The 15309-nt window shown below is 45.5% G+C and overlaps 1 protein-coding gene across 2 annotated transcripts in view; it reads right to left on the bottom strand.

Annotated features, from left to right (window-relative positions):
* The window catches only part of HTT (huntingtin), a 1416422-nt gene that overhangs the window by 325499 nt on the left and 1075614 nt on the right, over positions 1–15309 (bottom strand). For both annotated transcript variants that reach the window (XM_069203496.1, XM_069203501.1), the window contains one exon: positions 13371–13558. In XM_069203496.1, coding sequence (XP_069059597.1) covers positions 13371–13558 — 188 coding nt within the window. The remainder of the gene's footprint in view (positions 1–13370; positions 13559–15309) is intronic.

Genomic DNA, 15309 nt, shown 5'->3' on the forward strand with positions numbered 1-15309 from the left:
GTATATCTAGATGTGGAGATATCTACACACAAAATAAACAATTAGTAACAAGCAGGAATAGCTTGGAAATACATGGGACCCTATGGGAGGGCCAAACCACATAATAAGAAAGTGGTATAGGAATGGAGGTGCCCAACAAAGGTTAGTATGTTAGGAGGCTAAAGGTTGGGGAAGTGCGTAACCACCCAAGGTAAAGTGTCCCCACCAGTCCGATGCGGAGTGGCTATCTACCCGGTCGTCCCATTGGCTAATTTAGGAAAGTCGCAGTTGGATTTTTTAGGATACAGGACCCACCCTTCCCAGAGGACCGCAAGGAAACCAGTTGGCACAAAGAAGGTTAGATAGTCCCCTCACACATGGATACCCAGAAGATTGCAGTACCTACACCTGGGAGCCCAGATACATAGGGGTGAATTGACTTTGGAAACCCTTGCTGGAGTCAATTGGAGTGTCGGTTGTCCGCCTGCTGTCGCGACCCGTGGACCAGGTCGGTGGAATCCAAAGATGGATTGTGGATGTGATGAACCTGAAAAAGAAGGGGACAGTATCCAGACCACTCGAAGATGTCCAGGCGGTGCAGGTAGGCAATGCTCACCCTCCTAGAGGTGATGTTTCTGCAGGTCAGTGAAGGATGAAGTTCAGCTGCGGAGTCCAGGGGATGCAGGAAGATCATTGGAGTTGCACCATGAGCTATCCCACGTCAGTCGCTGGATTGCAGGAGGGTCAGTAGGACCAACAACAAGCACTGGCAAGTGCAAGAAGAAGCTGCAGAGAGGTTTGCAGGTTTTTAGGGACCAGCAAGGTCCCAGTGACTCGACCCTTTGGGGGAATGGAGGTAGGAGGGGACAGAGCTAGCCCTCAGCACACAGGAGAGCTGGCAAGGATCACTGAAACCCCCACAAGTGACCCACAGACAGCAGGCACAGGGAGTCACGGGGAGGCCTCAGCAACACAACAAAACAGGAGTCTCAGGTCACAGGAGCTGCAGAGTTCAAAGCAGAACTTGGAGTTGCAGAGTGCTGGAGTGTAGGAAGCTGGCCTGGTGTGTAGTGGGTACCTAAGGTACTTACACCTTATTTCAGGTCCAGGTATCCCCTTTTAGTGTAGTGTAGGCAGTGTCTGGAAGCCAGGCTCTCTAGGGGGAGCTGTGGATGAGCAGCCAAGGCTTATTTAGAAGACATGCAAAGCTCATGCAATACCATTGTAGTCACACAGCACTTACACACATGAAAGTTAACACTCAGTGTTACAAAACAAAAGGTACCTTATTTTCAGGTACTTTATTTTAGCGACACAATATTAAAAAGTACTAGAGAGACAACCCTACATTAAGAGGTAAGTAACACACTAAATATGTACACTAGTTATCAGCAATAGGCATAGAAAGTGGTAGAAAACTGTGCAAATTCAAATAGACAATAGTGACCCTAGGGGGAGCCCAAACCATATAGTAAAAAAATGGAATGCGAACACAGGACCCTCACCTACGCAAGTGGAATGTGTAGAAGGGAGCTGGGGGTCCCAGGAAATCCCAAAGGTAAGTACCACAGTGCCCCCTAGCAACCAGGAGAAAAGGAGTAAGTTAGTGGATTTTCCCAAACTATCCAAAAGGAAGGAAATGAAAACAATGCAACACCCAGACAAGACTGCAAGAAACCAGTGGTGGATTCCTGAAGAGGAAGACCTGTGGAAGAAGGGGGCCAAGTCCAGAAGTCACAAAGAATACAGGAGGAGTAGGAGCGATTACCTACCCAGCTGTGGATGCAGGAGTTGGTCAACGGTGATGTGAAGAAGGTCAGCACTGCAGCTCTGGAGTCGGTGAAGAGTTCACGAGGGATGCAGATGACGTCCCACGCTGGAAGAAGAATTGTAGTCGGGTGTTGGTGCAGGAAATCCACCAACAAGACTTGGCAAAGGCAAAGGTCGCGGTTGGCGAAAAGTGGAGCTGCCGGGGACCAGCAAGGCCCAGGAAGGGGAGCCAGAGGGGACCCTCAGCGAGCCCAAAGGAGCAAAGGCAGCAACCACAGGAGTCCCAATGGATGGGGACACAGGAGTCTCAGAAGAACCCACGCAGCACGACTGAAGAAGGGTCCCACGCCGCAGAAGACCACGGAGAGGGCTGTGCGTCGCAGGAAGGAGTGCTGGGGGGCTGGAGCTACACGGAGCCTAAAAATACCTTGGAGGATATAACAACAAACCTTGGCAGCTGCAAGAGACGTGGCGCAGGAGGGTACTGTCCTGCGTGAGAACGCAAGGGCTTACCTTCACCAAAGTTGGACAGCTGGCAGAGAGGACCAAGAGGACTACTTCGGGCCACCACCTGTGATGCAGGATCCTCGCAGCTCAGGATGAGGAGATCCACGCAGCCAGTCGTCGTTGCAGTAGGTGCCTGCAGATGCAGGAGAGTGACTCCTTCACTACAAGAGAGATTCCTTCTTCCTTTTAGTGCAGACTGAAAACTTGATCCTCGGAGATGTTGCACAGCCGAGCAAATATTGCAGAAGCTGGAAGGAGCCGCGGAAACAATGTTGCAGGATAAGTCTTCTTCGTGGATGCAGATTGTCGGTTCCTTGAGGGTCCAGTCGTGGTTCTAGTGGCTAGAAGTCTAAGTAAGGTTGCAGAGGAGTACTGCTGGAATCTTGCAAGCCGAATCTGAGCACCCACCCAAGAGAGAGACCCTAAATAGCCCTGAAAGGGGGTTTGGTCACCTAGCTAGGTGACCACCAATCAGGAGGGTGCTCTGACGTCACCTGCCTGGCCTGGCCACTCAGATGGTCCAAGAGGTCCCAGAGGTCCCTGTCAACCTTGGATTCAAGGTGGCAGAACCCAGGTACCCTCTGGAGGAGCTCTGGGCACCACCCCTGGGTGATGATGGACAGGGGAGTGGGTCACTCCCCTTTCCATTGTCCAGTTTCACGCCAGAGCAGGGAATGGAGGTCCCTGAACCAGTGTAGACTGGATTATGCAGGGAGGGCCCCAAATATGCCCTTGAAAGCATTTGCAGTGGCTTAGGGAGGCTATCCCTCCTAAGCCATGTAACACCTATTTCCAAAGGGAGAGGGTGTTACCCCCTTCTCCCAAAATAAATCCTTTGTTCTGCCTTCCTGGGCTTGACCAAATCAAGCAGCAGGAGGGCAGTAACCTGCCTGAGGGGTGTCAGCAGCTTGGGCTGTCTGAAAAAACCCTGGAAGACTGGTAGGAGCAATGCTGGTGGTCCTCTGAGGAGCCCCCCAGAGTGCTTGGAATCATACTTTCAATACTAGCAACACTATTGGGGTATGATTCCGACATGTTTGATACCAAACATACTAAGGTTCAGAGTTACCATTTAGTAGCTGGACATAGTAGTAACCTATGTCCAGTACACACACAAAATGGTATCCCAGCACTCACGAAGTCCATGAAAATGCCACTGGAGTTCGTACGGTCACCTCTTCTACTGCATGGGGTGCTCTCACACACAGGTACTTGCACCCTGCCCTCTGGACTAGGAGGGCCTGCCATAGGGGTGACTTACAGTGACCCGGTGCAGTGACCTGTAGTGAAAAATGATGCATGCACTCTATTACGCAGACTGCAATGGCAGGTCTGCAGAACACTGCATGGCCTCCCCAAGGGTGGCATAATACATGCTACAGCCCATGAGGAGCTGGACTGGGGTGGTCACTCCCCTTTGTGTGGTTTTGCGCCAGAGCGGGAACCGGGGCTTCATGCACTAGTGTAAACCGGTTTATGCAAGGCGGCCTTTGTGACCTTCAAAGCAGTCTGGTGGCGCTGGGAGGCCCACCCCATCCCTGCCCAGAGACACCTAGTTCTAAAGGAGAGGTGGTCACACCTTCCTCCTACAGGTGTCCTGCCTTCCCCTGCCTGAGTTAGGCTCAGCAGCCTTCCCCTGCTGCTGTTCTGCCTTCCACTGCTTGAGTTAGGCTCAGCAGCAGGAGAACAGAACAGTGTCTGGGTGTCTGCATCAGCACGGGCTGGCAGGCAGACAGACCATGTAAGGCTGTACAGGCAGATCTAGGGGATCCTCTAAGAAACACCCAGAGTACATGGAATCATGCAACTAACACTGGATTCGGTGTAGTTGCATGATTCCAACAAGTTTGATACCAAACGTACAAGTTACTTACCTTCGGTAAAAATATATCTGGTAGAGACATATTCTAGTTGCAGATTCCTTACCTTTGAATTTCCCCAGGCGTCAGACTGGATCCGGAGATTTTTTCTTCGAGCAGTACCCCTGTGCGCCATTAGGTGGCACTGGTTAACTCCGCGCGCTTCGTTGGCATCGTAGGCGCCGTGATTACGTCACGGTCATATATAGGCTCTACCCGACGCGCTGGCGTCAGTTTCTTTTCACGACTTTCCACAACAGTAGCGTGGAGCTATGAAGAACACTGAGAATGGTGCGCCAGAATTACGGCTCTTAGAGGGAAGTACCTGCCCCTAGAAATCAGTTCCCCGAGTGGGGAGGATGGGCGGGTCCGGTAAGGAATCTGCAACTAGAATATGTCTCTACCAGATATATCTTTACCCGAGGTAAGTAACTTGTACATCTGATAGAGACTTCTAGTTGCAGATTCCTTACCTTTGAATAGATACCCGAGCAATACCATCCCCAGTGGAGGGCTGCTCACTAAGATCACATTAAAAAGTCCTGCAGGACTGAGCGGTCAAAATAGCCATCCCTACGGACCTGACTGTCCAGGCAGTAGTGCTTGGTGAACGTGTGTGCGACCTGGCAGATATACAGGACTGGAACTCCACGTGCTAATGCTGTGGTAGCAGTAGTTGCTCTAGTCGAATGAGCTCGCTAACCTTCAGGGGGTTGCTTTTTCGCCAAAGCGTAGCACATCTTGATGCAGAGGGCTACCCTTCGAGAGATGGTCCTCTTTTGCATCGCCTTCTCCTTTTTCACACCCACATATCCCACAAAGAGTTGATTGTCCACCCGGAAATCTTTGGTATGATCTAGACAGAATGCCAACGCTCTTTTTGGATCCAGATGCTGGAGTCTCTCCTCCTCATGTGAGGGATGTGGGGGTGCGTAAAAAGTAGGCAACGTGATAGATTGGCCTACGTGAAAAGGCATTACCACTTTGGGAAGAAAGGAAGCCCTGGGACGAAGCACCACTTTGTCAGGATGCACTGCTAGGAATGGTGGCTTCGAAGAAAGAGCCTGAAGTTCATTTAAACTACGAGCAAAGGTACTGGCAACCAAGAAAGCTGTTTTAAGTGTTAACAGCCGTAAAGGACAATTGTGGAGTGGCTCAAAAGGGGCGTACATGAGGTATGTAAGGACCAAGCTTAAATCCCACTTGGGCATGATGAATGGACCACTCCCTAAAAGCTTTCGGGTTCTCGGCCCGACATAGGAGCATGACTCCAGGTCGTGGTCGCGCTCCAAACACCAGAGACACATGAGGTGCGGATCCGTCACCGACATCATGCGGTGACAGGAGTTGCGGGGCTTGAATCCGGTCTTACGGGACATCCCTCAGCGCAGCAAAGCTCGTCAAAAAACGAATTAGACAAAATGTCACAGTCAAAAAATGACTGGGGTAGCTCTTCTGCGGATCTGTGTGTAGGCTGACTCGGAAAGAAAAGAACTGATATCAATGCGCCAGGGTGGCACCTACATAAGAACCGCAACAGGGGTACTGCTCGAAGAAAAAATCTGCGGATCCAGTCTGACGCCTGGGGAAATTCAAAGGTAAGGAATCTGCAACTAGAAGTCTCTATCAGATATGCCTAAATTCGGAGAAGCCATTATGTAGTTGGACTACTCCTGCTGACCAATGTCCACTGGATACCTTAAAAAGGCTTCCTCACACTTGCAAAGCCCAGGGAATGGGGTCTGGCGTCTGTAGAGGCAGCTCTGCTCATGCAGGGCTGCCCTTAAACTCAGCACTCTGCTCTTGGGCTTACAGGCCTAGCATAGGGGTGACAGAGTCCAAATGTAGTGACTGCGATATAAGGCAAGCCTTACATCTAAAGTGAAAGGTGCACGCACCATTTCACACAGGCTGCAATGGCAGGCCTGTGGACACAGTTTGCATGGGCTCCCATGGGTGGCACAATACATGCTGCAGCCCATGGGAGACCCTTGGTGCACCAATGCCCTGGGAACCTAAGTACCATACAGTAGAAATTTGCCATCAACAATAACATCTATCCCAGTTTATAAGCTGGAGTAAACAAAAACAAGAAATCTGTCATAGGTTTAATGCAACAACCCAATAGAACTTCCCCGCCCCTGCCCCTCCGGCTTCCTGAAATAGACAGATCAAGAGGACTAAAAGGGTTAATTACTAGACTGTACTCTTGTGTAGCCATTTTAGTTATAGCTCCATGCACATTAGTTTAATACACTAGGCCGCTGTGCACCTTGACCTAGATATATTTTATTCAGCTTCGCATTGTTATTTTTACAGTAACCAGTTTTACGGTCTTGTTTTAATTTCTTCTATCTAACTGTTTTGCTTAGCCCAGCACTGTGTTCTCAAACAACGCATTCTTGATCACTTTGTGCTTCAGTCAAGGCTACAGTATGGTACATTGCCGGTGAACGTGATAGAAGTTTAGTCTCCAACATTCGTAGAAAATACACATCCTTATGTAGGGACATTTTCTTAGAACATTAGCTATGTTATTATAAAAACACTTCTAGTCCCATTACACGTTAAGAGGGAGATTCCAGCCAGGGAACCACAACTGTATGCTGAATGCTTCGTTGCAGATGCTAACACAGACTACAGGCCTTTGCTCAGGTATGAGGGTTTATGTCTTCCCGGTGGAACCTAAAAGGCAGGATTAGAGCTTAACATGCCATGCTCAAATTATGATTCAGATAGAAAATAGTACATCGACTTTAGTGGCAATACGATAGTATTATTCTTATGCTTCACTCTCATCGTCACCATTTTAATATTGTTATGTTGTGTTGTTGCAGCTCACGCTTTGCTATCTAAAATGCAGTTGTTTTATTAAACCAGTCTTTAAAACTTATACTGCTTTCACTGTCATTTATATATGAGACCAAATTGTAAATGAGAGAACCGGATGCGACCTGAGTGACCACGACTTCCCTGAGAAATATGATATGTCATGCGCTCGGCTTCCCAATCATCTCTACCTATCGGGAGAGATGAGGCACTGCTAGTTAGCCGGAGCAAAACCCGAATTTGGAGCGACAGATGTCACCTACCGTGGGTCAGATTCATTCTCCCACACCGTGGACGATCTTGCTGCTCAAAATCCAGTAGTCTCATTAGAATAATGAGGGCCTACGCGACAGTACATCCAGAATAATATTCGGCTATAGCTATGGAATTATTAGAGCAGTCGTGGGTGACAATCTGAGTAGACCCTAGACCAGGGCCCCTTCATTAAGGTCACATTAAGTCATCCAGCACCGTTGTTAGGGTTTGCATCATCCCTCCCCAAGCAAACAAATCATCTGTCAATTGGTCATGGGGCCTAGTGCGGGCTTTCTCAGCTCCTGCCCATCCTAGGAGGCCATCCTGCCACATTCTCATCTGCAGAGTTAGAGCACTTAACTAGTGAATCACAATGCGCCACTTGGCAACAATTAATCCTAGCATTGTACACCGTCTGCTCAGCTTTTTTTGGGGGTCTGTCCGGAACTAGGCCCAACAGACATGTTCTGATCTGTCTGGTAACCGTCCATTCAGTCACCATTCTAAGATAGGCCATCCAAAAGACTGTCACAGTTGGGCACCCCCAGATCTTATGTATAAATCTGCACTATCGTTACCACAGCCCGCACATCGGAAAACTCTGAGTGGGGGGGTAAATGGCATGAAGTTTTTCGATGACAGATATACCATGTAGACATAGTTATATTATTTGAGTTTGAACCGTGCATTAACAGATACTTCTTTTCCATCCATGTGTACTTTCTCCCACCTCAGTGCCTTGAGACCCTCACGGGTGAGTAGCGCGCTTTACAAATTCCTGATTGATTGATTCCCACTCCTTAGGTAATTCGTTCCTCATTAGCACGCTGCCAACGTTCCTCCACCTGAAGTGGCATCATATGCCGGTCAAGCCAGAGTGCCTGCTAGATATGTGTTATTAGCCAATGGCCTCCAGCAAATGCCAGGAGAGTGACCAGCGTCTGAGTGGGTTCCGGTGCCTCAGGTAATGACTGCCAAAGCCGACGGGCGGTGGTGGCCAATTTTGCATATTGTGAAAATTGTCCTCACCCCAATCCAAATGTGCCAATGGCATCCTGCATAGTAATGAAACAATTTTCTGAGTATAAGTCTATGAACATAATACAGCAATCCCAGCCACTTTTCTGTTGACAGTATTTGTGCTATTTGGGCAAACAAGCGTACAATCCATATAACCAGGTCCAGAGCATATTGTGTCTGCTGTATAACCTGATCGAACCGCCTGGTCACATACTAACAGTGACCTTTCTCCATTTTCCTCCCCATCAAGCCCATGGACAGTGTGCTGGAGGTGAGCGGACAGATACTAAGATTCTAGGTCCGGGACCCCCAACCCTCCATGGCCCCACTCCCTCTTAAGGGTGGCAAGCCCGACCCTATAGCACCTTCCAACCGACAATAATATGATGACCTCCCTCATGGTCTCTGGGAGAATCCCTTCGTGGAAGGCTTCCTGATACACTGTTAAAAGTTCATCTACCTAAACTTCGGGAAAACCCTTGTACTACTTTGCCAGGAGTTCATCCCCACCAGGCGCCTTGGCAGTTTTCATGGAGTTTATTACTCCTTTAAACTCCTGCTTAGTTAAAGGGCTCCTAGTGATTCTCTATCCTCACCAAACAGTGTCAGGAGTGACAACCCGGCTAAGTAGTTGGGATGTGTGGGCATGCCCTTAACGAGTGGCGCAGTGTAAACCCTTCGCAGGTGGTCTTCAAAGACCTTTTTTTTTATCTCCTGCTGGGTTTTAACAACCTGCCCCTCATTTGTACGGAATGCCATGACAGACTGTGTCAAGGTCTCCGACTGTATTAAGCACAGCAATTGTCGGCTCGCCTTGCCCCTTTTCCATGTATAATATCTGTTGACTTACAGTTTGTACATATTACTTCAGCCGGTCCACAGTTCACATACAAGATGACTTTGTCTCAGTCAAATTTGTTTTCCCGTGTGTCTTGATTGTCAAGGTAAGGTTTATTTTTTTTATTGTTTATGTTTGCCTATTTAGGTCTTCTGGGAAAACTCCTGCTGTTAAGTAGTTGTTGACGAGTGTTCTGACTGTGATAGCCGGAGAAGTTGATAGCAGAATGTTTTTAGAGATTTCAGGTGGGCATGAGTCACAGGGGCAAGCCTGCTGACTTGCTTGCTTTGACAAGATAGAAAGATTCTGTTGATGATCGTGCTTTGAAAGAGCACAGAGGCCGTGTTTGCCTATCCTTGAGTTTTGTAGGAAATTGGTTGGGGTCGTTCTTTTGTTTAAATAAGAACCCAACATGTTTGCTGTAGTTGTGTATTGATTTGCCAGTTTGTTACCAAATTCTTCAGAAATGGGGTAGGCAGCTTCTGTGCATTTTGATGTATTTTATGATAGTCTTTATAAGTACACTGTGAATTGTGGATTCAGTTGGAATAGTTTTTTATTTTAGATTGTTGATGTGTATATTCTGTTATGCCTTCTAGGCATATCTTGTTTTGGGTGATGTTTGTATTAAGCCAGCTACGTTTACATTTAGTATTTAATAATTTTTTTAGCATTTTTTTAATTCTGCATTCATCCAAGAGTGTGTTTTCTTTTGTTATGTATAGATGTTTTCAGATGAATGAAAAGATCAAAATCTTCCTGGAGCCATCCAAAGAGTGATTGCTCAGAATTGACTTTGACCAGATGTGTTTTGTATGTAGTTGAGGGCAAGATGATTTCATTTGGGGCGAGTTTTAGTGTCTTGTGTTAGAAGACACAGTGTTAGTAGTCTGACCATAAGACGGGAGTAATTTTTTCGAACTTGACTAGGTCTTGGTTACAAAAGATGATATCAAATATGTGTCTAGCAATGTGTGTGAGATTTGTAACGAGCGACTGTAGTCTGCGTGTGCTTAGGCCAATAAGGATGGTTCTAGGGTGTGGCGTATTAGGTTTCTCAAACCATATGTTGAGATCACCAAGGATGAAGATGTTTAAGTATATTGTAAATGGGAATGTCTGGGAATGTTGCATTGCTAGGTGTAGGTCTAAAGACAGGACTGGCTTTAGCTCTGGTGGCCCCCTGTGCAACAGTCTTTTTTGGCACCACCACCCCATGACAACCTCCTTGGATTCCCTCACTACCACTCGGAAAATGTGCCCCTCAACTCTCCATAGCCCTCCTTTCAAATAAATTCATTTGTTTTAAAGCGATTTTAAACACTGTCTTTAATAATCCACTCAGCTTTCCACATAAAATACAGGGAGTGCAGAATTATTAGGCAAATGAGTATTTTGACCACATCATCCTCTTTATGCATGTTGTCTTACTCCAAGCTGTATAGGCTCGAAAGCCTACTACCAATTAAGCATATTAGGTGATGTGCATCTCTGTAATGAGAAGGGGTGTGGTCTAATGACATCAACACCCTATATCAGGTGTGCATAATTATTAGGCAACTTCCTTTCCTTTGGCAAAATGGGTCAAAAGAAGGACTTGACAGGCTCAGAAAAGTCAAAAATAGTGAGATATCTTGCAGAGGGATGCAGCACTCTTAAAATTGCAAAGCTTCTGAAGCGTGATCATCGAACAATCAAGCGTTTCTTTCAAAATAGTCAACAGGGTCGCAAGAAGCGTGTGGAAAAACCAAGGCGCAAAATAACTGCCCATGAACTGAGAAAAGTCAAGCGTGCAGCTGCCACGATGCCACTTGCCACCAGTTTGGCCAGATTTCAGAGCTGCAACATCACTGGAGTGCCCAAAAGCACAAGGTGTGCAATACTCAGAGACATGGCCAAGGTAAGAAAGGCTGAAAGACGACCACCACTGAACAAGACACACAAGCTGAAACGTCAAGACTGGGCCAAGAAATATCTCAAGACTGATTTTTCTAAGGTTTTATGGACTGATGAAATGAGAGTGAGTCTTGATGGGCCAGATGGATGGGCCCGTGGCTGGATTGGTAAAGGGCAGAGAGCTCCAGTCCGACTCAGACGCCAGCAAGGTGGAGGTGGAGTACTGGTTTGGGCTGGTATCATCAAAGATGAGCTTGTGGGGCCTTTTCGGGTTGAGGATGGAGTCAAGCTCAACTCCCAGTCCTACTGCCAGTTCCTGGAAGACACCTTCTTCAAGCAGTGGTACAGGAAGAAGTCTGCATCCTTCAAGAAAAACATGATTTTCATGCAGGACAATGCTCCATCACACGCGTCCAAGTACTCCACAGCGTGGCTGGCAAGAAAGGGTATAAAAGAAGGAAATCTAATGACATGGCCTCCTTGTTCACCTGATCTGAACCCCATTGAGAACCTGTGGTCCATCATCAAATGTGAGATTTACAAGGAGGGAAAACAGTACACCTCTCTGAACAGTGTCTGGGAGGCTGTGGTTGCTGCTGCACGCAATGTTGATGGTGAACAGATCAAAACACTGACAGAATCCATGGATGGCAGGCTTTTGAGTGTCCTTGCAAAGAAAGGTGGCTATATTGGTCACTGATTTTTTTTTGTTTTGTTTTTGAATGTCAGAAATGTATATTTGTGAATGTTGAGATGTTATATTGGTTTCACTGGTAATAATAAATAATTGAAATGGGTATATATTTTTTTTTGTTGAGTTGCCTAATAATTATGCACAGTAATAGTCACCTGCACACACAGATATCCCCCTAACATAGCTAAAACTAAAAACAAACTAAAAACTACTTCCAAAAATATTCAGCTTTGATATTAATGAGTTTTTTGGGGTTCATTGAGAACATGGTTGTTGTTCAATAATAAAATTAATCCTCAAAAATACAACTTGCCTAATAATTCTGCACTCCCTGTATAGTTCTGTTCTATGCAGGAGACATATTAACCCTCTGAGGTACTTTATGGTGAGCCAAAGCTGCGTTAGACAAAACTCCTATCTCTCTCCCTAGCAGGAACATTAATCACAAGAGGTATCTTGACATTTTATTCGTTTCCTGAAGGCTGGACGCACAAGGAACATTTCAGTAGGTACTTTTAAATCACAAATTTTGTAAGTCATTGCCAAACAGAGCGTACCCTGAGGTCAGCGCCCCCCAATCCAAGTCAGCACCCTGTGCGACCGCAGTGTTCGCACCGCCCTAAAGCAGAGTAGGAGAAAGTCACACGAAAAGGTTGGGGTAGGGTTGCATCTCACAAGGAGGGCCTCACAACCTTGTAAAGAAACATCCCCAGCTTTAGTGAGATTTGTGATTTCTTTATAAATGAAGGCTAAGCCGCCTCCTTTTTTTGGCTTTGCAATTTTGGGTTACAGTTTTCGGCATTCAAAGCATCATCCTTATTTCTCTTAGTTAAATGAAGGAATTAAAGCAAACTTTAAATTTAAGTCATTAACACCTTCAAACTGGTGAGAAGACTGGTGACTACGAGTTAACTTGTCTGGAGAGGAGGCCTTAACATCTATATTACTCTTTCTGTTTTACTTTCTCTGCCACACGTGTGCCAGTGGTGGACCGACACAATGCTGTGTGCAGCTCTGCCAACACCAAAGAAATGGGGGCCAAAGCCAGGCTGAAGGTGAAATCTGAATTTTATTAAACAGGTCTGACACAGAGGCTGGCACTTCCTTCCTAGAAGCTCTGGGAGCACAGCTCCATTTCCCAACTCCGTGGAACCCAAACAAAGGAAAACTATAAACTGGATTAGTAGGCAGAGCCTTGACTAAATATATGTTCAGTATCCTGAAAGTCATTTTAAATAGGAAACAACATTAACTTGGAACTCCACCATGGTATAGATTTGGAGGTTAGCCTGTTGCATTCCAACACTGTAAAACATTAACTCTGGAACACCTAAAAATACTTGAAAAGGTTAATTTTTAATTCACTTTTTTCTTGATGTCAAAATGAGTCATTGTTTTGCAAGATGACTGCATTGTATTTACAGCAAAAACCTCTATTAATACATAGAGCATACATTATTAACATATTGTGCAATGGGACAACTATGACAACTAAGTCAAAGGGGTATTGGAATAATATGTCTTTAATATTCTGCAACATGCAATGTTCTAGCATCACCTCTTAACCATTGTTTTCTACAATCATTCGGAGAACAAATACTGCTTCCTTGACACTTAAATAAAAGAACACTTTTAAAAGATTAGCATTACAATTGGTTACATTGATGTATGGCACCCAAACTGCAATTATCTTATTGGACACAAGAAAAATAACATCACTTACCAAAGGAGGCACTCTTGTATAACTATTCACGAGGGGCAATCGAGCTAAGCTTATAATTATATTTTTGAAGACAGGTGTAAGGAATGCAGCAATACTGTGATTTCTTGCATGTCCAAATGCCAAGACAGTTTGTAGACTATCCACCATTTCAGTCACCATTTCACAAGCTGTTGAAATATACTTCGGTTCTGTGAAAGAGATGATGAACAACATGTCTATTACTGACAATAAACATGCAATATAACAAGAATTCAGTTCAAAGAATTCAATACTAATCTTAGCAGTGTTAGAAAGGAGCACATGCCCACTTCACCACGATAACTGGGCATACAGATGTGGATCTACCCAGAGGCCAGATGAGGGATGTGATCACTGCTAAAAATTAAGTTTGTTGGAGGCAGAAAAGGTTGGATGAAAAGGAACATCTGGCACTCTCACCGATTTCTGCCCATTACTACTCAATACAGCCAGAAGACGTTCTTCTAACCAGTACCATTCCCTCTGTCGATTACCAATCTAGGAAATATTTCTCAGCATTGAAGGGTTTCTGATAACATAATAAGGGCTACCTTATGCCAAGAAAACAATGCCTAATGGATGTGTAAAGTAAAGACTAAGTGGCTGTCTAGCAAACTGCCTACAAAGCTAGCCTTCTTATGAAAGCAGTGATAGCTGACCTGGCAAAATGTGGATACCAGTAAGTGAAGTCATGCTGGTTACTTAGCACTTTCTAAACAAGATGCAGTCCATTTACTTGTAGTTTTTTTTGTAATACCATTAGTATAACCCCGTTATGATATAAACAGCTGTTATACGGCTCTCTTCAGAACTCTAACTATAATGACGAAATGGATGTAGGGGTTGCCAGAAGGTGAGTACCTGTGCACAGTGGTTTCTGAGAAAATGTGTTAGTATCTCAAGCAGAAAGCCAGTTTCACTCCAGAAGTCACTTTAGGAAGCTGGCTCAGTGTATGGTGGACACCTAAAGTGTTTACACCTTATACTGGGTGCAGGCAACCCTAATTGGATAGTGCTACAGTGTCTAGACAGACAGGGATCTCTAGGGTAGCTGTGGTGAGCAGCCAAGACTTATCTAGGAGGCATGTGAAGCACTTGCAATACCACAGTAGTTACACAGTAACTTATCACACATGAAAGGAACCACACAGTGACGTAAAAGAACAAGTTACTTAACTTCGGCAACGCCTTTTCTGGTGGATACACTAGCTACCTGTGGATTCCTCACCTAATGAATTTTCCCCATGCGCCAGCATCAGACGGAAATGTTCTTCTAGCTCTGCACGCCGACAATGACGTCACAATTGCTCGACTCCCACGTGACGCCGTCTGACGTCATCCAGGCAATAAGAGGTCCTTGTCAGCGTGCAGACGTCAGTTAACACCATTTTTTATGTGCCTTTGAGGCGAAGAGGTGAACATTGATACTACATATTTGACATGAACACATCAATCAAAACTTATATCCCATCATTTAATTCAACCAATAGAAAAAAATATTGAGAAAAAATATACATCATACTGTATACAGTTCCACAATATCAAATAAATATATGTATATATATATATATATATATATATATATATATATGCATATAAATATATATCCAAATATATACACATATATAAATAATTGCATCAGTATATACATATCAACAACATACAGATGCTCACCCAAGGAAATCTTGGTAAGACCAGCCAGGCAACGGGGAGGAGGATGGTACCGTGAGGAATCCACAGGTAGCTATTGTATCCACCAGAAAAAGCGTTACCGAAGGTAAGTAACTTGTTCTTCTGATGGATACAACTACCTGTGGATTTCTCACCTAATGAATAGAGTCCCAAAGCAGTACCGCACTCGGTGGTGGGTGCCTGAATGGTCAAACCAAGAAATCCTGCAGCACGGACCGTGCAAAATGGC

Source organism: Pleurodeles waltl, chromosome 1_2 (assembly GCF_031143425.1).
Source record: "Pleurodeles waltl isolate 20211129_DDA chromosome 1_2, aPleWal1.hap1.20221129, whole genome shotgun sequence".
Classification (NCBI taxonomy): Eukaryota; Metazoa; Chordata; class Amphibia; order Caudata; family Salamandridae; genus Pleurodeles; species Pleurodeles waltl.